The sequence below is a fragment of the Marmota marmota genome, unplaced genomic scaffold, assembly GCF_001458135.2.
Source record: "Marmota marmota marmota unplaced genomic scaffold, marMar, whole genome shotgun sequence".
NCBI lineage: Eukaryota > Metazoa > Chordata > Mammalia > Rodentia > Sciuridae > Marmota > Marmota marmota.
In genome coordinates this window covers 22,812,914-22,838,919 of record NW_025999869.1, presented here as the reverse complement: position 1 = coordinate 22,838,919, position 26,006 = coordinate 22,812,914, and the positions used below count along the sequence as shown (strand labels likewise).

The window sequence follows — 26,006 nt, the reverse complement described above, 5'->3', positions numbered from 1 at the left end:
GCTCTGCCCCTCTGGCTTGATGACAAAGTGAGAGAGACTCGGGTGTTTGTGACTCACTTTCTTTACCAGAAGACCAACTGTTTCTGTCGCAGCTGGTATCGATGAAGTTCTCTCCTCCGCCGCTTTCTGATGACATCAGATCTCTGCCATGTTGGTATCCCATGCGAATGGCAGCATTTCGTTCCCTTTGCCGGGTGACCAAAGCCACGGGTAAGTCCTGACCGGCCCTCACAAGCCCCGTCTCAGTCCTGTTGCCACTGCCTATGAAGGCTTGGTTGGTATTTACCTCCACAGTATTCAGCAGGACCCGGACAGAGAAGCATTTCCGCGGGTTCTTTATCCCTGGGCCAGAGCAGTTCCGGGAGCCGGAATTCGGCTGCTCCGTGCTCGGTGTATGTTCTGATAGGAGCAGGCTCCAAGAAGCAGTTTCCGCGGGTTATTTAGCACTGAGCCTGAGTAATTTGTCTGCGAGCCGCAGGCGAATGGCAGCCTGAAATTACCTGTTCTATGGCTGAATGAGCTTTGATCAGTCGAAAACAGGGATGGTGACGTCAGCTCTCCAAGGTGGTCGCCGCTGGCTTCCTCTGTGGTCTGACCGGTGTGGAGAACCGAATTGGACCTCTTCCTTCCCCCGTCTCAAACCCAGAATTCAGCACTGAGTATGGTAATTGCACAGCTGGCAGAAGCCCGCAGAAACTGCAGAGCTGTATCTTTGCGTTGCTATCTCCTCGTTTCCCAGCGCGCGCCGCAGACTCTAGCCGTAGGGCGATTTGCTGAATAAGCAGCGTGACCCTCCATGCGGACAAATCTCTCGGGTTTGAGCCCCCGTAGCTGATCCTCGTGCAATGGAAATCCTTTCTCTATGTTTTGGAGCACCCCAATTTTGCTGGAAATTCCTAACAAGATAGCTTTTAGCCATTCTAACTTGTCATTCTCCCGCACAGTGACGCAGTACACGGGGGTAATGCTCTCCCTTCGCCGCCATCTTCCTAAAACCCTCAGAATTAAATTTAAAGTTGTATTTTAACTCATTAAATCATGCAGACTTTCCCATTTTGAGTGCTTGAATTTCAACTCCACCTTTACTTATTCTCTATATTATATAAGTCATCCAGTCTCTCTGAAATTAAATTTCTTCATTGTAAAAAAGGAATAACAATCTGTCTTGCTAAGGTCTTGTATTAAGTGAGCAAATATTTTTGAAACAATTAGTGTCTGGAGTAAACACTAAATAAATGCTTGCTATTATTAATATCTATGGAATATGGATATTGAGACTATTTGTATTTGAAATAAAGTAACATAAAAGAATGGTACCTGGATGAATTATGTAATAACTGTTTTTTTTTTCTTTTCAGATTCCTTCAGATACATCAGAAATTTGTTGTATTATTAGGGCATCACCAGGAACTAGACAAATGAAAAATAAAGGTGATACTGTAAATAAGAAACATTCTCCTCCTAAAGATATTACTCAAGGTACTGTACTTTGAATGCAAAGCATATATAATAATCTGGATTACATAAAAATTTTTTTCATTGTTTTTTCATTGGTAATAAATTGTAATCAGAATGTTCTTAAACAAAAGGCAAATGGTAAAATTATAAAAGTCTGGTCAGGTACTTGATTAAAATATTTTTTAAAGGCAAATAATTTAACATTTAAAAAAGTTAGCTTATGACATTGACTTATCTAGGCCACTTCCTCTTGTAACAATTTGGAATTTCATGTTGTTTGGGTTTCATTTTAGTAGCATATGAAAAAGTTTTTACATTCACCTAACATTGGTTGAATATTTCCTCTGTGGAAGGCACTATGCTAAGAACTTTATCATCTCATTTATTTTTCACTATTTCAGGTTTGATAGGATATGTACTGTTATCCTATTTAAGACTCTGAGACTAAAAGTGTTTGCAGTTTGTTTAAGATCTACCAATTGGTGAAGAGGAATTCAATCCTTCGCAGCATTTAAACTTCAAATTAGTTTGTCTGTTTGTTGTATTCTCCTGAATGTGTCTACTCAATGGAACTTTGGAAACTTTTGTGAGCAAGCAGCCAGTGAAGCAACTGAAATTTAATGTATTATGTAGAACTTCAATTCATCCAGGCTGTCCACTCTTTATTTTTGTCCTCATTTCCTCCACGGTACCTGCTTTGAGCATTTCCTAAGTCCACAGAGATCGCTTTCTCTCTCTCTCTCTCTCTCTCTCTCTCTCTCTCTCTCTCTCTCTCTCTCTCTCGGTACCAGGGATCAAACCCGGGGTACTTACCTACTGAGTTGCATCCCTAGCCCTTTTTTATATTTTATTAGAGACAGGGTCTCACTGAGTTGCCTAGGACCTCACTAACTTGCTGAGGCTGGGTTTGAACTTGCAGTCCTCCTCTCTCAGCCTCCTGAGTCACTGGGATTACAGGCATGCAACACTGTGCCCAGTGGAGACCTCTCTTTTTTAATAAGTTCCTTGGATACTTAATTGAACCCTTAATACACTTGTATTAGTTAGGGTTCTCAAAAAAAAAACACAACTAATAGGAGTTAGGTAAGTAGATAGATAGAAGTAATGAAAGATACAGAAATAGATACATAGAGAAATATATAGGTATATAGGAGGGGATATTTATGGGAATTGTTTTACATGCTTTTGAGAGCTACAAAGCCCTATAACATGCCATCTGCAAGCTGGAAAATCAGGGAAGCCAGTGGTGTAGCTGAGTCAAAGTCTGAAGTCCTGCCAGCCAAGGGAATCAATGGTATAACTCTCAGCCATAGACATGAAAAGCTGAGGGCTGCAGGTACAAATCCCAAAGTCTGTCAATGTAGAGTTCTGGTATCTGAGGCCAGGAATAGATGGGGATCCCACCTCTGTAAGAGAGTGAATTTGCCTTTCTTCTGAATTTTTGTTCTGTTCTGACTCTCAACACACACACACACACACACACACCTCTGTATGTATGTATGTATGTATGTATGTATGTGTATATATATATATATATATATATATATATATATATATATATATATATATATAACATACACATAGAAATGTACATGTTTATATAAAGAGATTTATTTTAAAGAATTGACTTACATGGTTATGGGGTTTATCTGGACAAACCTGAAAATTATAGGATAGGCTGGCAGATTGGAACTCCTCCAGAAACTGATGGTATATTCTTTAAGCAGATTTCTTTTACAGAAGAACCTCAGTTTTGCTTTTGCTCTTAAGGCCTTTAAGCTGATTGGATGAGGTCTACCCACAGTATCAATATTATAGATGCTAACCATATCTATAACATAACTTCATAGCAATATTTAAATTAGTATTTTATTGAATAGTTGTGTAAAATAGCCTAGCCAAGTTGTCTTATACAAGTAACCATTACAATTCAACCCTTGTCAAATATGCATTCATATACATCTTAACCATACTCAATTTTTAGTAACAAAGACTTTACTCATACTTCTGCCTAACATGATACAGCTGCCTTACATAATCCTTTCCCCAGATGAGAATCCAAAGTCACTGGGTGATGTTTACTCTTCTCTTTGATAATCCTATACTATCCTATGATTTTAAAACTGTGATTAAAAGTTATTGGTAATATATTTATGTTATATGTTAAGATGGTAAGAGGAAAAAGAAAACAAACATATTTGCTTAACTAGTCATGTGATTATAATTGGTATTAACTAATTTATCCCACTACCCATTCCATATTCCCACTGCCTTCAGGTGATTGGGCTTTATGGTCCTTCATTCTTGATGGGTCTGGGTCATTAGTTGTCCTGCCTACATTGGATTAATCTTAACCACAGAGCATGGTAATCTTAAGAGACACTCTGGGATCTCCTGTATTCCAGACATGTTCTTTCTTGTTGCCATTGTGAGGTAGTAATCAAATTTTCCCATAGTGGTCCAGATCAATCACCCCATACAATTGTATAAATCCCATATTGGCCTGTTGACTATGAGCCTAAAGTGGCTGGTGGATGTCTTTAACTTTCAGTTCTATGTCTCCTGGTGAAAGGATTTTCCCTTTGAAACTAAGACCTTTAAGCCAGAAAAGTATAAAGTCACAGAAACAGAAAGAAAGTTTTTCTAGTGGTCATCAGGAGTAATAATGAGTGGTACCACTTTTATGTCCATTCCTTTATTCCTGGCTATGGGAGAAAGTGTACCATATGAGAAAATACAGCCCTTGGAGAACTTTGCCCCAGTCTTCCAAGTTATTGCTACCTAACTGTGCTATTAATAAACCTTTGAAAGGCCATTCCACAGCTCTTATCAGGCTAGCTGCTTTAGCATGTTCAGGAACATAGTAGGACTAGATAATTCCATGAACATTGACCAATTTCTTTACTTCTTTTGCTGTGTAGTTCATTGGTCAGAATCAATATTGTATGGAATACCCTAAGAGTGGGTAAGGCATTCCATAAATTCATGGCGGTAGTTTTGGTAGAAGCATTGTTGGGGTGGGAGGGATCCATATCCGGAGCGTTTATTTCAGTAAAAACAAAATATTTCCCCTTCCATGATAGAAATTATCAAATATAATCAACCTGATACCAGTTTACTGACTGATCACTCTAAGAAATAGTGCCATATTACGAACTCATTGTTGGTCTCTGCTGCTGTCAGATTGGGCACTGAGTAGTGACTGTACCCAGGTTGACCTTGGTAAATGGAAGTCTGTGTTGTAGGCCCTATAAAAAATTTCCATCCCTGCCACCATGGCCACTTAGTTTATGTGCTGTGAAGCAGAGAAAATCTCAGTCAGCCTCTTTCACTATCCTTATTCTGACAGAAGTTGCTGGGGAAAGAGACTGGTAGACAAAAGAACTGGCTATCCTTTTTTTATTTTTTAAATTTTATTTATTTATTTTAGTTGTTGATGGACCTTTATTTTTTTATTTATATGTGGTACTGAGAATTGAACCCAGTGCCTCACACATTCAAGACAAGCACTCTACCATTGAGCCACAACTGCAGCCCAAGAACTGGCTATCCTAACCACTTGATTCTTTAAACCCTCTTCTGCTGAGGTCACCTTTTGGTGTGCATCTGTATGGAACATAGTTATCTTTACTTTTTTTTGAACATTCAGAGAGGTTTATCCAGTGCCTCTTCTCAAATGTTCTTGTCACTAATTTTCCAGACATGCTTCTTCCAAACTCCTGGTCATCCAACCAAACCATAGGTTACTATTTCTGAAATGAATATATAACCTAACATCTGGCCATTTCTCCTTCCAGCAAAGCAAATAACCAGATGTACTACTCAATGTTGTAACCACCGGGAAAATTTTTCTTCTCCAGTTTCTTTGAGATATGTCCCAGAGATGGGCAGAAAAACCTGTAAACCAAACCTGAGCTTTGTCTTCCTTAGTTAACTGATCCTAGAGAACTCCCCATGTCAGCATAAGTTCAGGCTGGGAGCGAGAAGGTAACCTAGCTAAAGCACAGGCTTGGGCACTTTAGGCTACTTTTTCACATAACTTACTTGTGCCTTCAGTACATGTTTAACCCCAATGTTTTATTTATATATATATATATATATATCACCTTCATTTGATAACAAAGTCCTGATCTTCACACCAACTTTAGGGCTTAGAGGGTCAGATAGCACATAGTAGTCACATGGTAACTTGGTGGCCCGTGGTTAAGGCCAACTAATATGTCAAACACTGTTTCTCAAAAGGAGAGTAGTTACCCATTTAGGATGGCAGGACTTTATTCCAAAATCCTTAGAATCCACACTCTATAGATGTGACTCAACTATAGAGACCTGACAAAGGCTCCAAATAACATCTCTATCTGTCACAGACACTTCAAGCATCATTGGATCTGTTGGACCATATAGTGCAAGTGCCAGAGTCTTAAACAATAGTCTGGACCAGTGTGGAACCTTCTCTTGTCCTGAGCCTCCTGTGAAATATAGCAGCTTTTCAGGTCACTTAGTAAATGGGCTGAAGTAGCACACTCAAATGAGATAGCTGTTGGCTCCAAAATCTATAAAACCAACTAGGTATTATGCTTCTTTTTTGATTTTAGGAAGGGCCAGATGCAAGAACATATCCTTGGGCTGGGGTTGTGGTTCAGTGGTAAGAGTGCTTGCCTAACATGTGTGAGGCACTAGGTTCAATCCTCAGCACCACATTAAAAAAATAAATAAAGGTTTTTTAAAAAAGAATTTATCCTTTACTGTAGAAGGTATCTCTTATACCACAGACCCCTAGAAATTTCGCTGAGAGGGAATACTGCCCCTCAGTGACCTGGCAATTCTACTTCTAGGAATATACCTAGAAATAATGTGTACATATGTTCAACAACAGGTATATACTAGAATGTTCACTATGCATGATAGTCCCGATCTGAAAACTATCTACAAGTACATCAAGTAAAATGGATAAACTGTATATTCATATATTGGAATGCTATATAGCAATGAGAATCAACAATAAACTGTTAAATGCATCTGTTAAATGTTGACTCATATGAATTTTATATAAGATGCCAGTCACAGTAAGAGTGCATTTAATATTATTTATATTTATGTAGTGTAAACAAGGCAAAACTAAACTATAACAGAAACCAGGATAGTGGTTGAAGTGAGAGTATTAACTGGAAGAAATTATTAGGGGGGGATTCCAGGGTGTTGGTAATGTTCTGTTTCATTATCTGGGTGCTGGTTATATAGATGTGTAACATTTGTGAAAATCCTTTAATAGTACACATATGTGTACTTTTTTTATAGATGTAATATGTTAATAAAAGTTAAAAGTAGAAAACTTTAAATTTCATCTTTTTGGCCTGTCATATTTATTTATGACATCAGATATTGTCAGTATTCTTGGTATAATTATGTAAAAAATCAATACCAAAAAGGATCTGGGAGGTTCTTTAGAGTGTTCCAATCAAAGTTTTTAATGTAATTCACATAGAGACCCCCCTGAAGAATGTTGAACTAATGCTGCCATTCCTTGGCTTCTCTCTAGGCTTTCTCTGTAACAGCAGCCTCCTCGCTTAAGTAATTCCCTTTCAACCTTTGACCACTTGTTTGTGCCTTTCCTTTAGTAAAAATAGCAAAGCCCCAAGCTACCTTGTGATCCTGTTATTTTAAATATGCAATGGCCTATTTTTAGTACTGGCATTTAAAGTTTTAGCTAGTTTGGCAGTAATCTAATCAGGACTGCAGCTCACTTGTGATGGTCTAGGACCCTGTTCAGTATGCCACTTATTCATTAATGGCTGACATTGTGCTGATTAAAGAAAAAAAATGGTGAGAGTAAAACAAAAGAGAGGTGATAGAGGAGGTGGTGTGGTAAGAAGGAGTATGAGAATGGTGACAGCCAGATAGAAGAGGCCTTATAAAATGTCAAGTATAATCAACCCAATACTAGATATCTCAATGTGCGGTCCTCTGACTACCTGTATCGAGAATTGCAGACTTGATAAACTGCAATCTCTAAAGATAAGGTACAGGATTCTAAAATATGTGGAACTCAAAGTGATTCAAATAGTTATTAAAATTTGAGAACTATTAATTATAATAATTATCTACTCTGTTTTGTTCATTCTACATAACAAAATGACCAAGTTGATAAGTTATTTGCCCAAATTCTGAGCCTGCCAGTAATTGGATGGCAAAAATCAGAATTAGATACTATAGGAACCCAGGGGAGGACACCTTTATCCTTTAACTAGAAACATGTACTTTTAGATAGAAGGTTGACTTTTAGATAATAATAGCAGACAGAAATAATCACACAGGAACAGGACAAATGAAGTGAGAATAGTTCCAGTCAAATATCTGGGAGATAGTAGTAGAAATCACTTAATAGGGTGTCCCTAATTTAAATCGTAGAAATATTTTGAATTTTAGCTTGCTACCTGTTAAATTAATACAGTGGGAGTTCTTATAGAATTGTTGTGAGGATTAGAGATAGTCTATTTAAAATATAATAACCACTAATTTTTCAATAATTATGATTTGCTTCTATTGGTGAGGTTGATTCTTCAAATCTATCATACTTTCTCTTTTGAAAACTGTTCCTTGGCTTTTATTAGATAGTTAAAAGCTTAAAATATGTTGAGTGGTTATTGTACTTCATGGCAAATTTGGTTATGCTATCTCATATAAAGACTACATCAGGTAAGTGTGTATAGTTTGACATAGAACCTTGATCTAGTACAAATACAATGAAATGTGCTAGTTAGTTCCTTGGAGGAAAGGAAATCCAACTAGTTTGACATCATTGATGGAGGCTTTTAAGCCTGTTGTTTTATTGTTAGGTAGCTAATGAATGAAAAGATGAAGTTCTGTAGTTGGTTCATTCATTCAGCTAACATTTATTAATCCTGAACTAGATGCATTTACTTGTTGGCCATTTTGAATTAATTATATAGTTATTCTCTTCAGAAACTTTATAATTCTATTGAGGAAACAGATGTTTAAACAAGTCCAATGAAGTATATGTGCTTTAATAGAGATATATATGGACTCTGCTGGGATACACATGAAAGATGAGAAATCCTCTAGAAGATGAGCTGAGGGGCTGGGGATGTGGCTCAAGCGATAGCGCGCTTGCCTGGCATGCGTGCGGCCCGGGTTCGATCCTCAGCACCACATACAAACAAAGATGTTGTGTCTGCCAAGAACTAAAAAATAAAAAATATTTAAAAAAGAAAGATGAGCTGAGGACCACAGGGACATCCTGAGCATAGGCCTTCTTGGAAGAAGGACCAATGAGAAGAAAAAAAGGAATGGTGACTTAAAGCATCCTCAGATAAAAGGTGGAAATTAGTTATGTTTGGCCCAGGTGGACACTGTACTTTCTGAGAAATGAGTCTTGAGTAGAAATCAGGGGGCAGATAATGGAGAATGCTCTATGCCATGTTGATTTTTTCTTTTTATCTTGGTCAAATTTACGTCTTTATTTGATTATTATGGCAAGAAATGTGGAGGTGATTTAGAAAGAAATGATCAGGAAATAGAAAGTCCAGGTGAAAATTTTACAAAGATTTTTATGAACAAAGTTGAGAAAATAAAAATCTGAGATAGCATATTTCAAAGGGTAGTACTCAGATCACATAAGGAATATATAAATAATGCACATTTTCAGGTCATTGCTTCAGCAACCTTATTCAGGAGTTGAAGTTTGAGAAACAATCTAAACTTAAAAAAAATGTTCATACAAATAACAGGGCTTAGTGACTTAGGCACTGAAGTGGGGTAGTGAGGAAGAAGGATAATTAAAAGATGATCCCCAGGTCTCTAGTATTGTACAGTTTCAGAAATGATGCATTTTAGATTATGACAGGAGAGAATAAAGTTCATAGCCTTGGTTATATAAGTAAAGTTTGGGAAGGTGAAAAGGAGGTGAGACTAAAATGTTGGGTGAGCTGATTACTCATTGATAAGTAACCCAGAAACTGGTATGGAGACGATGACTATGAACAAAGCCTTTAATAAGTGAATAGACAGTGTCTGATGTTATTAAAAATAACTAGAAGGAGCAAAGGGTAGCAGAGTCCAACTTTTTGAAAGTTTTTTTAAATTTTTATTTAGTTTTGTTTTTTTGAAATAGTTCTTTTTTCTTTTTACTTTTCTTCTTTCAATTTTAACTGACTTGTGATTCACTGGAAGATCTTAAGATGGAGATTTTGGTGTAGTAGCTTTAGAGTAGGACACTTAAGAGTCAATATTTCTAACAATATTCAGGATGATGTTAATGTTACTGGTCCCTGAACCCCACTTTGAGTAGCAAAGATAAATAGGTCCACAACTTAGCTGCCTATTAAAATTTCCTGATTGTCTTGATATTTGGATCCCTTACCCAGAGATTCTTATGTAATTGGTATGGAGTATGTCCTAAATATCCAAATTTTAAAAATTTAATTCTAAGATACAACCAAATTTCAGAACCATTGATATGTACCGGTTAGGTCAGGGGATGAAGTGTATCATAATGTATAAGTGGCAATGGGAAATAGATAAAGCTGCTCCATTCTGGAGTTCCTGATATAAGATATGGGGAAATAGGCCCTAGAGTCCTATGTTTGGGGAAAATCTGGGTTCAATTGCAAAAGAGTGGGGAAATGCAAAGGAAGGGTACATGGGAGAATGTGGTGGCTGAGGAGGGTGAAATAAGAAGCACAGCTGGGTCAGTTCTTCTAGTTTATGGATTAGGGTTGAGAACCTATGATGGCTATTGAGAGCAATCTTTATTGGGCTTTCTTCCAAAATGTTATTGAGTAGATCTCCTTGTGTCTCCAAAGAGAACTTCCCCCATTATACCCAGGAAGAGATGAGCTAGATATTCTTTCTGTTGTTGTTAATGATCTTTTCATTTGTTTCCTAAGGCTTGATGGGGTGAAACTAGAGCCACCTAGACTTCAAGAGCTTGCACCCCAGGAATTGGTTACAAATAACTACTGGACACTTTGATTCCTAATGAAGTAATCTATTGTTATATTTTCTCTCTAGATATTATAATAAAAACAAATGGCAGGATATAATAGCTGCAGCTGAATTTTCACTACTTTGAAGATATGAATGTGAAGTCAAAGTCAATAAAAGCAGAATGTCTACCTGAAATATGAAATTAAATTTTTTAAATTCTGCAATTATTTGTGGTATATCTCTGTGTAGAAATTCTATTGTGGTTCTTGTTGTTTGCTTTTAGTCAGTTAAGAAAAGAAACATTCTTCCCATATGTTTCTTAAATATTTTTATTTGTATTGTAAAATAGAATCAAAGAGCTGATATTTGAAGACTGTACACTAAAATAGACAAATTTACTATTTATGAAGAACCAGCACCAAGGAATTATGTAACTTCCTTTGACTGTTTTCTCTCTAAAGTTTATCCTTCCTATGGATTAAAAGTAGTAAAGTTGTTAAAGTGCTAAAAATGAAAATGCTTATTTTACAAGCTATTTTTAACAGAACTTAATTGAAATCACATGAGTGAGAGACTTAATTCCAGGTCTGACTGAAAGAAACTCTATACTCAAAATTTGCTGAAGCAGTGAATATATAATATGTACAGCCAATCATACACTAAGTTATATTTTAGCTTACTCCCAAACAACCTTCCTTAGCTAGTACTATCTGTAAGATTACCATTATTATTATTCTGGTAACACAGTTTGTGGCATCTCAACAATGCCTTCCTAGGCTTCAGCAATCTTACATAGTGAACAGAATACAATGGTATAACTAACTGTTAGTGAGACTTTAACTCTGATCACTAATATTACTAATATTATTATACATAAAAAATAAATAAGAATCAAATTTTCAAAGCTGTCAGTATCAAGGAAAATCATAAAATATATGAATTAATTGAGGTTAACTAACCTATACAGTATTTTTCAAAAACAGGAGTCCTAGCAAGATATTCTTATAAGTGATTTGACAAGACTTTAGGCCATTAACAGTAAGCTGTTTGTGACTCTGTGATTTCATCTAGCAGTGAAATATGGAAACATTGTGAGGAAATGTAGAAGAGAAGATTAACGGTTCAAAGTTTAGACCTATATTATAAATTAGTACTCAATTAAGTCAGCAACTCTTGATTGCAGGCACAACTGTGATAAGCAGTAAGGGAATAAGAAATGAAATAAAGGGCTTGGTCCCTGCATTCAAGGAGTTTATAAACCAAGGGGAAAGGGAAGATACTCAATTCTTGTATTGGGCCTGTCCAGGTGTGTGTGTGTGTGTGTGTGTGTGTGTGTGTGTGTGTGTAATATGTATGTGTGTGTGTATATATATATATATATAGTCACCCTGTCCAGGTAAATACTTGGACAGCGTGATATAATTAAGAAAGTGATATAGCTAGGATTGGAAGGTAGAACTATTTTAGTATTTTTGTTTCATAGACTATAGCACAGGGAAGGGTAATAGGGAAGAAGGAGTTGGAATTGGCACTCAAAGTTTAGAGGTGGAGGATATAAATTCAGTATGACTAAGAGGAGGAAAAGTAGAAGCCTGCTAGCTGGCAGACATTAGAAGTCCAAAGAGGATAACTGTTGGCAAATCCTAGGAGGTTGTACTCTTTAGACCTGAGAGCAGGCCTCAGAAGTCTTAAAGTAAACCTATCTAGATAAGCATAAAGAAGGGGCTTATCTCTCTGGAGAGAGGATCTTCACAGTTTCCATCACATTTTCTAAGTGTACTCATTTATTATGGCCTATAACAAATGAAACTTAATTTTTAAGCATTTAAAATTATATTTTCAAATTATGATTTATAAAAATAATCTCAGATGTCCTCTCTTAAAAATCCAGTTCAAAAATGCATGAAAGGTTTGTCATTTCCATTTTTAAAATTTTAAATAGAGTGGGTCTCTCTCATCATGGTTTGTTCAATTATGAATAGCCTCAGAGGTCTTAGGCTATTAACAGTAAGCTGTTTGTGACTCAGTGATTTCGTCTAGCATATTGTACATGAAGAATTATGTGTTTATATAAACAATAAAAGGGTGTGTGATACCCAGAGTTTCTAGTTTATCTTCAACCTGTCCTGCTCTGCTATTTCTTTCTAACTTGCATTTAAAATATTTAATCAGCTTACATCTTAAATCCTTCTAAGAATCCAGATAAGTTATCATTCTTTACCTGCTTATGTCCATGTTTTCTATAAGAAAGACTTATGGGAAAGACTATGCTTTATGCTTTGTCACCCTCCCCCACCAACACACACCTACATACATGTATGTACATGCACACATACAGCCTGGCTTCAACTTTTCTTTTCCATTGACACTGTCCTGAAGGCTACCAACAACCTTCTACCCTGCTGCCTTAAGGGTACTCTGCCATCCCCAGCCCTTTTTTATCTTTTGAGACAGTTCTCACCAAGTTTTCCAGGCTGGTCTCAAACTTGTGATCCTCTTGCCTCAGCCTTCCAAGTTGCAGGCATGCATCACCACCACACCTGGATGTTAGCAACCTTCTGGTTTCTTTCTTTTTTTTTGTACCAGGGATTGAACACTGAGCTATATATACTCAGTCTATTTTTTATTTTGAGACAGGGTGTCGCTAAGTTGCTTAGGGCCTTGCTAAGTTGCTGAGGCTGGCTTTGAACTTGCAATTCTCCTGCCTCAGCCTCCTAAATTGCTGGGATTATAGGCATGTGCCAGAATGCCGGCTCCACCAACCTTCTTGACATTAATCTAAGAGGTATTTTTCAGTTTTCTTCTTGCCCAACTTCTTCCAGCTAATGATATTGCAAACTTTCTGAAAGCCTCCAGGAAGGAGTAATGTCTCTGAAATTGTTTTTCAGGCTTTTATCTCATTTCTAGCACTCTCTTCATTTTCTTCTGAAGACTACTTTTTCTCTCAGTCTTGATACTTCTTGGGATTCTGTTCTAGGGATTCTTCTAGTGCAATGCAAACTTGCCCTGTGTGATTTCATAAACCTGTGGCTTTAGTTACCACCTCTGTGCAAAGTGATTCCAAATTTTTGTCTCTAACTATCATGGTTATTGGTCATAGACGTGTGTGATGACTTCTCCTACATCTTTCCATTACCTTCTAACTCCATCCTGTATGGATTTTAAATATTCAAGCCATATGATTTAGGATCAATTTTACTATTAGTAGGTTAAGTCAGTTAATGTTAGCCCTCCCAATGTTGGCATATTGGTTGTTTCAGGGATGGGTCCAAGACCTAAAATTATGCTATTAGTTTAATTATCAGAGCTTTTTCTTAGAATGCCGGTACATAGACTTTTTCCTTATTCTTTTGGAGGATAAAGAAAGTCATCTTTTGTCCACAGTTGAAGGTTCTGCCTAGGAATAGAATCTACACAGAGAAATTAGAGATGGGATAAGCAACTGAATTCTTAGACTTTGAGTTCAGCAGAGCTCATGCTTAGCATGCACAAGGCCCTGGGTTCAATCCTTAGCACCAAAAATCAAAAGAAACTAAGTTTTTGATACCATTGGTGTTGTAGTCCCTAGGTAACTATTCGTTTACTTTAAGTCTAGTTATGAGAACTGATTTCAGTCTTTGTTTTTGCAATCAAGACATTTCTAAAATTTCCTACATCATAGTTACAATGCCTTATAATTGCCTAGCAAATCCTGTTTTTTTTTTTTTTGTTTGTTTGTTTTTGCTGTGTTGTTGTTGTTGTTGTTTTGGTACCAGGGATTGAACCCAGGGGATCTTAACCACTGAGCCACTTCCCCAACCTTTTTATTTTTTATTTTGAGACAGGGTCTTGTTAAGTTGCTTAGAGCCTTGCTAGATTGCTGAAAGCTTTGAACCTGTGATCCTCCTCCCTCAGCCTCCTGATTGCTGGGATTATAGGCATACACCACCGTGTCTAGCGTAAATCTTGTTTTGTTTATCTTCCTAGACTGTTAGCTCCTTGGATGCAGAAATTATATCTCTTCTTTATTGTATTTCCAGATTCTTGCACAGCTGAGACACACACATTAAGCATACTGTTTAAAAAATATTTTTAAAAGAGGGTTTGTCATAGAAGTGTGCCATTATATAAAAGACCTTCTTTTATAAACTTTTAATAACTTGCAATAACTTGTTATTGATTTGCAATAATTTGTTATTGATTTGTTGTTCCTTAAGGGCAAGGACTGTCTTGTTAATTATTGTATTATTAATTATTGTATTCTTAGAACCTGGAACATAGTAGGTAGCTAATTTTCAGTCTCTGTTAGATGATTTTTATTAGCATACAAAATTCTCTGGTATTGGGCTGGGGTTGTGGCTCAATGGTAGAGTGCTTGCCTAGCATGCACAAGGCACTGGGTTCGATCCTCAGCACCACATAAATGTAAAATAAAGATATTGAATCCACCTAAAGCTTAAGGATAAATATTTTTTTAAATTCTCTGGTATCACCGCATATGTGAGGCACTGAGTTCAATTCTCAGCACCACATTAAATAAGTAACTAAATAAAATAAAAAGTATTGTATCCATCTACAACTAAAAAAAATCTTTACAAAAAAAAAGAACATTTCCCTTTTCCTATTTCTTCTTTGCACTTCAACTCAGCAGAGACATTTTCTACGCTTGCATTACCATTTCCTTTCTGCCTTTTAAAAAAATTTTAATTTGTTATATAGGACACCAAAATGCATTACAATTCATATTACACATATAGAACACAATTTTTCATATCTCTGGTTGTACGCAAAGTAGAGGCACATCCTTCGTGTCTTCACACATGTACCTAGGGTAATGATGACCATTGCATTCCACCGTCTTTCCTACCCCTATTCCCCCTCACTTCCTCTCCCTCCCCTTTTCCCTTTGCCCTATCTACAGTTCATTTAATATTTTTTTAAAGACTTTTTTTCTTTTTAGTTGTAGATGGTCACAATACCTTTTGCTCTAATCACTTCATTGAAACTGTTGTCAAGATTTCCATATTGACAAATGTAATGAACACTTAAATTTTCAGCAGCATTCAACATGGTTAACCCATTCATCCTTTCAGGGTCAATTTTTTTTTTTTAAATCATACTGCTGCGCCCTCTCATTCTTCTGCTTTGGGTCCTTCTAGTCCTATAACTATTGTCCTCTTGAGTTGTAGTCCTTGATTGTTTTCTATATACATACATTCTATTTAGGAAATGATCCATTGCATTATTTTAAATTATATATATGAGTGATGCCTCTCAAATTTCTCTTTCCAATTCTGGCTTCCTCCATATACTCTACTTGAAATCTCTACATCAGATATTTAATAGACAATACAAATTTAATTTTTTCATACACAGTATGGAAAATTAAAAATTTCCTTTTTAAACCTGTATTTTCCTTAGTCCTTTTTTTAATATATTTTTAGTTGTAGAATGACACCATACCGTTAATTAATTACTTAATTAATTTTTAATTGGTGCAGAGGATCGAACCTACTGCTTCATACATGTGAGGCAAATACTTTTATCACTGAACCATAACCCCAGCCCCTTCCCTAGTCTCTCTCTCTCTCTTTTTTAAAATCTGGAAATGGCGTAAACTGCTTAAGGCAAAAACATAGGAATCATATTTGTTTTTTCTTTCCAATTAGAATTATATCTCTAACTCATTAGCCACTATTAGTTCTCCCTTAAGATACAGGGGACTACCAATTTGGTTTCTCTGCTTCCATTCTTAATCTGCTATAATTCCTTTCTACAGAATAGCCAGAGTAAAATCATAAATTGGATCATGTCTTTGTCCTATTTTAAATTCATTGACCGCTGGGTACCTTGGTGCACACCTATAATTCCAGCAACCTGGGAGGCTGAGGCAGGATTGAAAATTCAAGGCTAGCTTCATCAACTTAGCAAGGCCCTAAGCAACTTAGTGAGACTCTGTCTCAAAATATAAAAAATTAAAAGGGCTGGTGATGTGGTTCATTCATCCAACTTTTATATTTTCGGGAGGATGATCTTGGAAGTAGGTGGAAGAGACCATATGCTGTTGGGGACTGGGAAAGACTAAATCTTCTGTTCTTGAGTGATAGTGCAGGCCTTATGTCTATTTGTAATTCAACTGTTTCACATTCATATAACAACATTAATGAGTAGACAACAATTTTTGTCTTTCTTACTTTTTTCTCCTGGCTGATGCCTTAAACTTCAAGACACCTCAGCTTCTTTGTGAAATATACTAAGTGGAAGGGAAAAAGAGATAATATACATTGATACTGAACTTGAAAATATATAAAATTTTAAGTGTAGTTGTTTTTTATTATAACTTTGTATCATTTCAGCGAATTCTGTGGTTTTAGTATTATTCTGCAATATAGGGAAAATGTGATGAATGTTAAATGAATTTGTTTCTCTCTGTACCTTCCAAGACTGAGACTACAGAAACGAAACTATTACATGATTAGAAAATATTAAAGTAATTCTTATGGGCTGGGGATGTGGCTCAAGCGGTAGCATGCTCACCTGGCATGTGTGCAGCCCCGGTTCGATCCTCAATACCACATACAAACAAAGATGTTGTTTCCGCCGAAAACTAAAAAAAAAAATAAATATATACATAAAAAAATAAAGTAACTCTTATGGAAGCAGTGATGTTCTTTCCCTAACTATTAATATCAATTATTACCCATGAAGTAGTTTTTTTCCCAAGATGAAAGTACACAAGGTTGTTGTATTTGCAAACTTCCTTCTAAGGAGACCTGGAAGTACCCTTCTCTGTCCCAGCCAATGGACAGCCATTATTCCTTATTGTTTTGCCCCCTATATAAGAAAGCTTTAACCTATTTCTACTTGCACTCACTTAGAGGAATGTGCTAGTGTGAAAACAAAATTTCCCCATGATTGCTTCATTGGTAGGATGTATAATTTTTTGTTTTTTAAAACTTCATGGACTTTATTTATTGTTTATAAAATTTTCATTTCATATTCAAACATTTTGTGAAAAAACGTAGTTTATTTTACCTTATTAAAATTTTTTTCAGCGTTTGACATCAGAGTCCAGAGGATTATCTGAAATGTATAAGCAATGTAATTCTGCTATTTTGAGCCTGTATTACCTTGAAACTTAGGCAACCTATGGAGGACCTTTGAATGAATTTTAACTTCCCTACCTCAGAAAAACCTTCCCTTCCCCTTACCACGCAAGGATTGAACTCCTGGAGCCACATCCCCAGACTGTTTCATTTTTAAATTTTGAAACAGGGTCTCACTAAGTTGCTGAGGCTGGCTTTGAACTTGGTGATCCTCGTGCTTTAGCTTCCCTAACCACTGGGATTATAGACTTGTGCTACCAACCCCGCCTTCCAAGCTCTTATTTCACTGCGTAGTTCTTATTAATTTCACAGCACTAATCACTATCTGAAATTACCTTACTTACTGTCTCCTCACCTAGAAAGTTAGGGTTTTTTTTTTTTGTTATTTACTTTGGATCCCTAGTGCCTAGAACTTAATGTTTGTGGAATAAAAACACAACACTCACTTCTTAATCATCTATAGTTAGTGCTTTTAAAAAAAAAATCTTAACATTGTACCTCAATTCATCGTTGAGATATAAATTTTGCCAATTAGTTTTTTATGTTAGGGCCATTTTTTAAAAAAACATATTTATTTATTTATTTTTTTAGTTATTGGCAGACACAACATCTTTGTTGGTATGTGGTGCTGAGGATTGAACCCGGGCCGCACGCATGCCAGACGAGCGTGCTACCACTTGAGCCACATCCCCAGCCCTAGGGCCATTTTTTATAGCTTAAATTTTAGCTGCAAATCAGACGCTTAAAGAAAATTAGGTTTATATGCTTGGTTAAATGAAATTCTTAGAAAAGCATGTTTATCCAGCCTTCCAAACACATACCAGTTATTTCCAGACATTCACATTGCATCCCATCGGAATTGCATCCCACTGTACCAAATTCCTGTGCCAAAGCGGGGAGTAAGTAAATGGATGGGGTGCTAACAATGTGTAAGACTAGTTCGATTTGAACCCTGATGTTTTAACTCTCCGGGTTTAATAAGACTCCTCCTTTTTTTTTTTGGCGGGGGGGGGGGCGATTTTCTCCCCTGTCATTTGTTTCAATTCTATAGTTCCTCCTTTCCCCACACCGAGACATTAAGACATTAAAATATACTTTTAATTTTGTGAAGTTCTAATCTGACTGTTCCTCCCTACTCTGCCCAAATATGTTATTGTTGTTGTTTTCAATGCTGGGGATCAAACCCAGGCCCTTCGAGCAAGCGTTGCAAGCTCCTAAAATTCTAAATAGTTAACCTAAGGGGTTAGATATTCATACATAGATGTCTTCTACAGGTTTCTTGCCTCCGTTGGTTTTCCTTGTGATTTTGTTGGTTACTAGTGAAACATAGCCTAACTCCGGAGACTCCAATCACTCTCTCTTTTCAGAGGCTAATTTCCGGAGTGAGAGTTCTAGACTCTGTAAAGGAAACTAGAGCGGCTGCCAGAGTCCCTGGACTTCTTTCCTGTTAGCCATGACTGGGACGGCAGTCCTGGCAGGGTCCTCCACCAGTGCCCCTAAGCCCGGCTCTGCGGAATCCCGCTCAGTCTAAATCTCTCATGGCTACCGGGTTGACTATGGGCGAGCCTAGGGTCCTGGGTTCGCTTAGGTCACGGCGCCTTCTCTGCTCTGCAGGCCACCGGATAAAGGTGTGATGTCGTAAAACCAGGGTCGGGGCGGGGGACGGTCGGTTGAATGTGGTTCCCTCAGCGCCCATCTCTTGGGTGCGTCTTCGTCCCTAAGTCACTGGCATCGATCCTGCGCGTTCCCGCCGTAGCCCTAGTTGCTGACAACTTCGTTGGGGATCTGAACTTGAAGCGCTTTCTCCCCGCATTCCAACCACCTTGGGGTCCTCTCCCCACAGCGCACGCCCCGCCCCCTAAGCTGCCGCGTGATGGGATCCGCCAGCTAGCCTATCGGAACCGGCTCCGCCCCCGCCCCGCCTGCCCCCCGTTCCGCGCTCCGCCACGTGATGCGGCTCACTGCCAGCCAATGAACGCCGGCCTTGCCTCGCGCCCCGCCCCGCGCGCCGTGGCCGTTTGAAGTGACTAATTTCTGTCATATGACTGAGGCGCCCATGGGGGTGGCGGGGCGGCTCTAGGATCGGGGGCCTAGCAAGCACCCAGCCGAGCGACCCGGGCCAGGCGGTGGCTAGCATGGCCCCTACGCTGTTCCAGAAGCTTTTCAGTAAGAGGAACGGGCTGGGCGCGCCAGGCCGAGACGCCCGGGACTCGGATTGCGCGTTCAGGTAGGGCTGCGGGGTGGGGGGCGCGGAGCGTTGGCTTGTGGGTTCTATGGGTGTTGGGGCCTTTGGTGTTCAGGCCGATGCGGCAGCGTCGCGCTGAGTCGGGTCCTGGTCTGTGGTGGGGTGGGGTCAGTTGCTGACTTGTACGCGTGTGTTGGAGGTCCTACCTCCCTACCGCACCCCTAGTCGTTGCCCCTTCCCCCTTTCTCGGGTTGGTTTGTTTACTTCTTGCCCGCAGCCACGCGCGGCTCTCCCCCTTCGGGCTGAGCTCCGCGGCCTGAGCTATTGGGTCCACACGCCTTCCTGGCCGCGAGGAGAGTTGGGCGCGGGCTGGGTTGGACCTCAGCCGTGGTCCTCCGGGCCGAGGAGTTTTCTCCCCTCCTCTCCGTGACCAGTCGCCCTCTGGCAGCTGTCTTCCAGCTCGGTTGGCTTTGTGGAGTGAGCAGCACGTTTGGCCAACCTTCGGAGTATAGAAAGGACTGGAGGCGCGAGTAGGCAAGGTGCCGTTCTTTCAGGTTTCTTGGAAACTAAAATTGGAGCGGGCTGAGCGACCTTAATGTTATCGAAGGAGAAATGTGAAACCTAAGAGGTTAGAGTTACTACTGACAAGACTGAAGTAGGACTAAATCAAGTGAAGTCTGGCGTTAGAATTGGTGGAATTTTACAAACCCTTGCAACTATTAACCGAAAAGGAGTCTTTAAAAATTGAAAACGATAGTGAAATATTTTGTGATATATAGACTTTGTTAAATTTTGGTTGCTGTACCTGTTGCTAGTAGAATAACTTTTTAGGATGGTCGGATTTGATATAAACATGGATTCAAGGTAAAATTTAGCCGTGAAACTATATTTGAAGAAGATAATTGTATGTCTTCCAAAATGCCTTCATGCTTATTGCAGTGTGGAAACTTGCAAACAGAACTAGGCCAAATGTCAGCTATCACTTAATTGGAAGGATAGCAAAAAGCCCAGTTGTCCAATAGTAATAGGAAAAAAGAGAATCTGTCAAATTTTACAACAGGCAAAAGTTGCAATGATTGTGTACCACAGTGGTTTTAAAGGTTTAATACTCCTATTCACCCTCTTAATGCAGCTCACGTCAGGAACCATTCAATAAATATGTGTAATTGTAATATTAAATGGAAAGAAATTTAATTGACTTTTAGAGGAAGAAAAATTCCTATTGCAAACATTTTGGAAAGTGTTTACTTAGTAAAAGACAGTTTTCTTAGGTTTTGATTTTTTCCACAGGAAAGTGAATGTTTTGCCATACTCACCTGCCTTTCGTTAAACATTTCTTTAGAGTTTTTCTTTTGAAAAATGAAAGTGCAATCTAGATAATAAAGTGCAGTCTACTACACTGAGATATCCAGTAACTCATGAGACAATAGGAAGCAGGTTCTACCGGGATACTTAAAAGTTCACATTTAAATAGGCAATTGTTTCTTGTTTCTGAGCAAAGACTGACTTTGGATACCCAGGTTTACAAGGGACTCAAATCACTGATGTGAAAACATTTTGTGTCTGTTTTTTTAAAATGTAAAATCTGCTGTATAGTTGTGTAATACTTTACAGTTGCCAAAAAACTTTCTCATCTGATGTTTCACAACAACCATGTGAGATAGGGCAAGTAGCAGTATAGATAACATATAAGCCTTTTTCATGGAAGCCCAATTACTGCAGTACCTCATAGAAGCAATTGTTATAAAAATAAGATGTGCACATGTGGAAAAAATGAGAACACTGGTTAACATCACATAGATAGTGACTTCATATCAACCAGATCTTTTTTATTTATTTCAATGAGCTATAGTTTATATACAATAGAATATAAATACATTTTATGAGTACAATTTTGTGAGATTTTATTGTATGTACACAGATGTACCTACTACCCCAGTGAGTTTTAGCCCACTTCTGTCACTCAGATTGTTCCCTCATCCTTCTTTTTTTTTAAATTTTTTATTAGTTGCTCAAAACATTACAATGATCTTAACATATCATACATTTGATTCAAATGGGGTACGTAATCTTATTTTTCCCATGTGTACAGATTGCAGGATCACATTGGTTGTACAGCCACGTTTATACATAGGGCCTCATCTTTCTTTTCAGTCAGCCTTTAATCCTTATTCACCCAGATTAATAACTTACCTGCTTTCTGTTATTAGTTTTGTCTTTCCTAGAATTATATATGAGTATAATCTACTGTTATGTGTCTGATTTATTTCCCCTCCAAAATGATGATTTTGAGGTTTCTCCACATTGTTGCATTTATTAGTGGGTCCACCCACCCCTTTTATTGTTGAATGGTATTCCACTGTATTTAATTGTGTTAATATATCCAAAGTTGTTTGTGCATTCATTTGTTGGAGCATATTTGTTTTCATATTTGGTCTATTATCAATTCTGTGAATATTTGTGTACAAATATTTCTTTGGAAATATATATTCTCATTTCTTTTGGGCAGATAGCTAGGAATAAGATTTCAGGATCATATACTAGGTATTGTGTCTGACTTTTTAAAAAAATTATCAAACTCTTCCACAATAGTTGTTCTATTTTATATTCCCGGTGTATAAAACTTACAGTTGCTCCATAGTCTCTCCAGTATTTTATTAGTCTTTTAAAAAGATTAAATAAAATTTTTATTGTGGTAAGAAACATGTAATATAACATTTACTATTTTATCCATTTTTGAGTCTTGATTATAGCCATTAGAGGGGCTATAGTGGTATTTTCCTGTGGCTTTAATTTACATTTACCTATGGTTATGTTCAGCATCTTTGAAAGTAATCCAGGTTTTTTTGTTTGTTTGCTTTTTGGGGGGGGGGTTGTTTTAATTTTTTTTTTTTTTTGTAGTTGTAGATGGACAATATACCTTTGTTTATTTTTATGTGGTGCCAAGGATGGAACCCAGCGCCTCACACGTGCTAGGCAAGTGCTTTGCCACTGAACTCCAGCTCCAGCCCCTTTTGTTTTATTTTGTTTGTGATACTTAACCACTGCCACAGCCGCCTCCGCCCCCCCCCCCCCNNCCCCCCCCCCCCTTTTTTTTTTTTTTTTTTTTTTTTTTGAGACAGGGTCTCACCAAGTTGCTTAATGCTTTGCTAAGTTGCTGGGGCTCGCTTTGAACTTGCAACCCTCCTGCCTCATTCTCCCAAGCCTCTAGAATTACAGGCTAACCCAGGTTTTTGAATAGACTAAAATTTACTTTTTATTCCAGGTTACCATGGTTTTCTTTCATTTTTGTTTGTTTTGTTCTAGTCAGGTTAAGTTATTAAATCAGGTATGGGCACAGTTAAGACATTGACAACCAACTTAACTCAGTCTCTTAAGAGGCACTTCCTGGGGGCTGGGGCTATAGCTCAGTGGCAGAGCACTTGCCTAACATGTTTGAGGCACTGGGTTCAATTCTTCGCATCACGTAAAAATAAACAAAACAAAGTCATGCTGTTCATCTACAACTACAAAAATTTGTTTTTTAAAAAAGGCATTTCCTGCAGTAATCGGTATATGAGACCCATTGGTGATAAGCCCTAGTCGGATTCTAGGAGGGAGATAGTTTTGATAAAGAAGTCACACAGGGACATTTCAATATATCCTTTCATGGTTATTCCATTAGAAAAGATGTCCGAGGACCACACCTTTCTTTTTTTTTTGGTGGTGCTGGAGATTGAACCCAGGGCCTTGTGCATGCAAGGCAAGTACTCTGCCAACTGAGCTATATCCCCAGTCCCCACACCTTTCTTCACTCTTAGAACTCTTACCTCACGGATATCTATGGACTTGTCTTACCTAAGCTTCTGGAGAGAGAAATGAATTTGAAAGATATCATAGGGAGGATGTTTTTTCAATTTCTTATAGAATTGAAATAGTAATTTACTTGTCATTTAAATAGTTTGGCAAAGAAGGTGCTTTCTAGGAGAAGCTATGCTTTTTCTGTTAGGTTGCTTTCCAATGGAAATGATTGTGTAAATGTAATAAGTGCAGTATGTATGAAAAGGATTGTTTAAAATTTTTTTGAAATTTTTTTTTGAAATTCATGTTTTGTCCAAAAACAAATTCTGTATTTTTGTTATATTCTTTAGAAATATCTGTTCTTAGTGTCTGTAGGAGAGAATTTTTATGTGTGTTTTTTTTTGTCTCTGTGTGTGTGTGCATGTGTGGGTCTGAGAATTGAACCCCAGGGGTGTGCTATTCTACTGAGCCACATCCCCAGCCCTTTTTAAATTTTTATTTTGAGACAGTCACTCCTTGCTAAATTGCTAAAGCTGGCCATCCTTTTACCTCAGAGTCCCATGTACCTGGGATTACAGGCATGCACCACTGCCTGGCTGTAGGCGGGATTCTTAATCTGTTTTAACAACCTTTAAATTGATCTTTACCAAACACTTCATACTTGAAAAAAAAAAAAAGTCAAATTCTTAACAGAGTCTAAACTCCTCAGCTTGACATATCATCCTTCTGTAAAGTTGTAGATGATATGTTGGACATGTGTTCAGATTCTTGTCTTAGCAGTGTTTATATATAACTTTGGGAAGCATTATGTAGTGGAGGGTGCAGTACAGAGTGGGGGGTGTTTGTGCCTCTTGGTTCTGAAATTAGACTGTTTGATTTTCAAAACTGAGTTCTGGCATTCAACTGAGTCCTCAGGCTTTATTCTCTTATTTTGAAATTCTAGATATAGTACATCTAGATCTCCTTTGTCCTATCATTTCATTCAGGAGACTACTCCACGATTTCCAACAAAAGCCCCAATTTCTGTGTTGCTTGTATCAGCACTGAATTTACTCATGATCACTCATTGGTTTAGGCCTAAGTTAGTGTGGCAAGGGCGTTGGAGTTACTCTGATTGTGGTAATATACCCTAGCTCTGAGTGTGAGGGTAATCTCTTACAAAAGCTGGTTTGAATTGGGTGCTAAATACTGGAAAGATAGTCCTAGTATTTATTTCATCTATCTTCACAGAGTTGTTTTAAAAACTAAATGGGATGATGGGTGTTAGAATTCCTATCCTCTCTCATCCTCTAGGTTCTCCTTGTTCTAGTTTTCTTTTGGATGTGGAATCTGATTTGGATGATTTGTTTCTTGAAAACAATCTGGTCCATGTATTTGCAGGAATATGTGTTTATCTGGAATGCTATGGCTACAATATGTCTTTTCTTTAAAACTCTAATATAACCTGTATTTTCGCAGTATTTCCTTGCTGTGGCAGTTTTTGTTTTGTTTTTGGGGGTGTGTGGTAGTGGGAAAAGAGACTCGGACATAATGTATCCTAGGCAAGCAGTGTACCACTGAGCCACATCCCCAACCTGTCACATCTGTTTCCCCATACTGGGAATTGAACCCATGGCCTCACATATGCTATGCAAGTGCTTTACCACTGAGTTATATCCCCGACTTTTTAATTTTCTTTCGAGACAGGATTGTGATAAGTTGCCCAGGTTGACCTTGAACTTTCAGTCTTCATGCCTCAATCTGCCAGGTGGCTGGGATTACAGGTGTATGCCACTGCAATTTTATGTATTCATATTCTTTCAGTAGATTTTAAGTTCCATAAGGGCAGAGCCTCCATCTAATTTGTTCAGTGTTGTGCTTCTGGTGCCTGGCTCAAAGAAGACAGTAGCTAAATATTTGAAGAATGGACAAATAAAAACAGTTCATTAAATTGAAGAAGTTGATTTAACAAACCTGTTTGGGGTTATTTTCCTAAAATTATTCATTTAATGACTAATTTAAGCAGGATTTTTAAAAAACATCGTTTGCCAATGTAAAGGATAATTTCATTATCTTAATTTTTCTTTTTTTAAGATTGCAAGGATGGCCTCATTTTCCAGAATAAGTTGTATTCTCCATTTATACCCCTCTTAATACTTAGTATAATTAATGGGTATGTGCATGAGTCGTTATCTTCCCTGACATATTGATTATTTGCCAAAAAGAATGAATAAATAATGGATTGTTGGGCTAGGGTTGTGGCTCAGTGGTAGAGTGCTTGTCTAGCACGTGCGAGGCCCTGGGTTCAATCCTTAGCACCACATAAAAAAAAATAAAAGGTGTTGTGTATAACAACAACTAAAAATAATTTTTTTTTAAAATAATGGATTGTTTTTGATAATGACAGTTTTAAGAACACAGGAGTTTGCCAGGTGCTGTGGGATCTCTTTTCCTTTTGAACATTCTGGGTCCTTAGATCTTGTGTGATTAAGAGGACCTTATAGGGAACTGGAACAGTATTTTAACGGACCTCCTTAGGGACATAGCCAGAGCCCTAAGGACCTGCTTACTTG

At 37.8% G+C, this 26,006-nt stretch overlaps 1 protein-coding gene across 1 annotated transcript in view; it reads left to right on the top strand.

The window, feature by feature from the left end:
* Window positions 1-26,006, top strand: part of Meikin (meiotic kinetochore factor) — a 173,748-nt gene that overhangs the window by 103,461 nt on the left and 44,281 nt on the right. Inside the window, exon 11 of the mRNA XM_048783234.1 lies at window positions 1,359-1,479. Within this exon, the coding sequence (XP_048639191.1) occupies window positions 1,359-1,479 (121 nt within the window). The remainder of the gene's footprint in view (window positions 1-1,358; window positions 1,480-26,006) is intronic.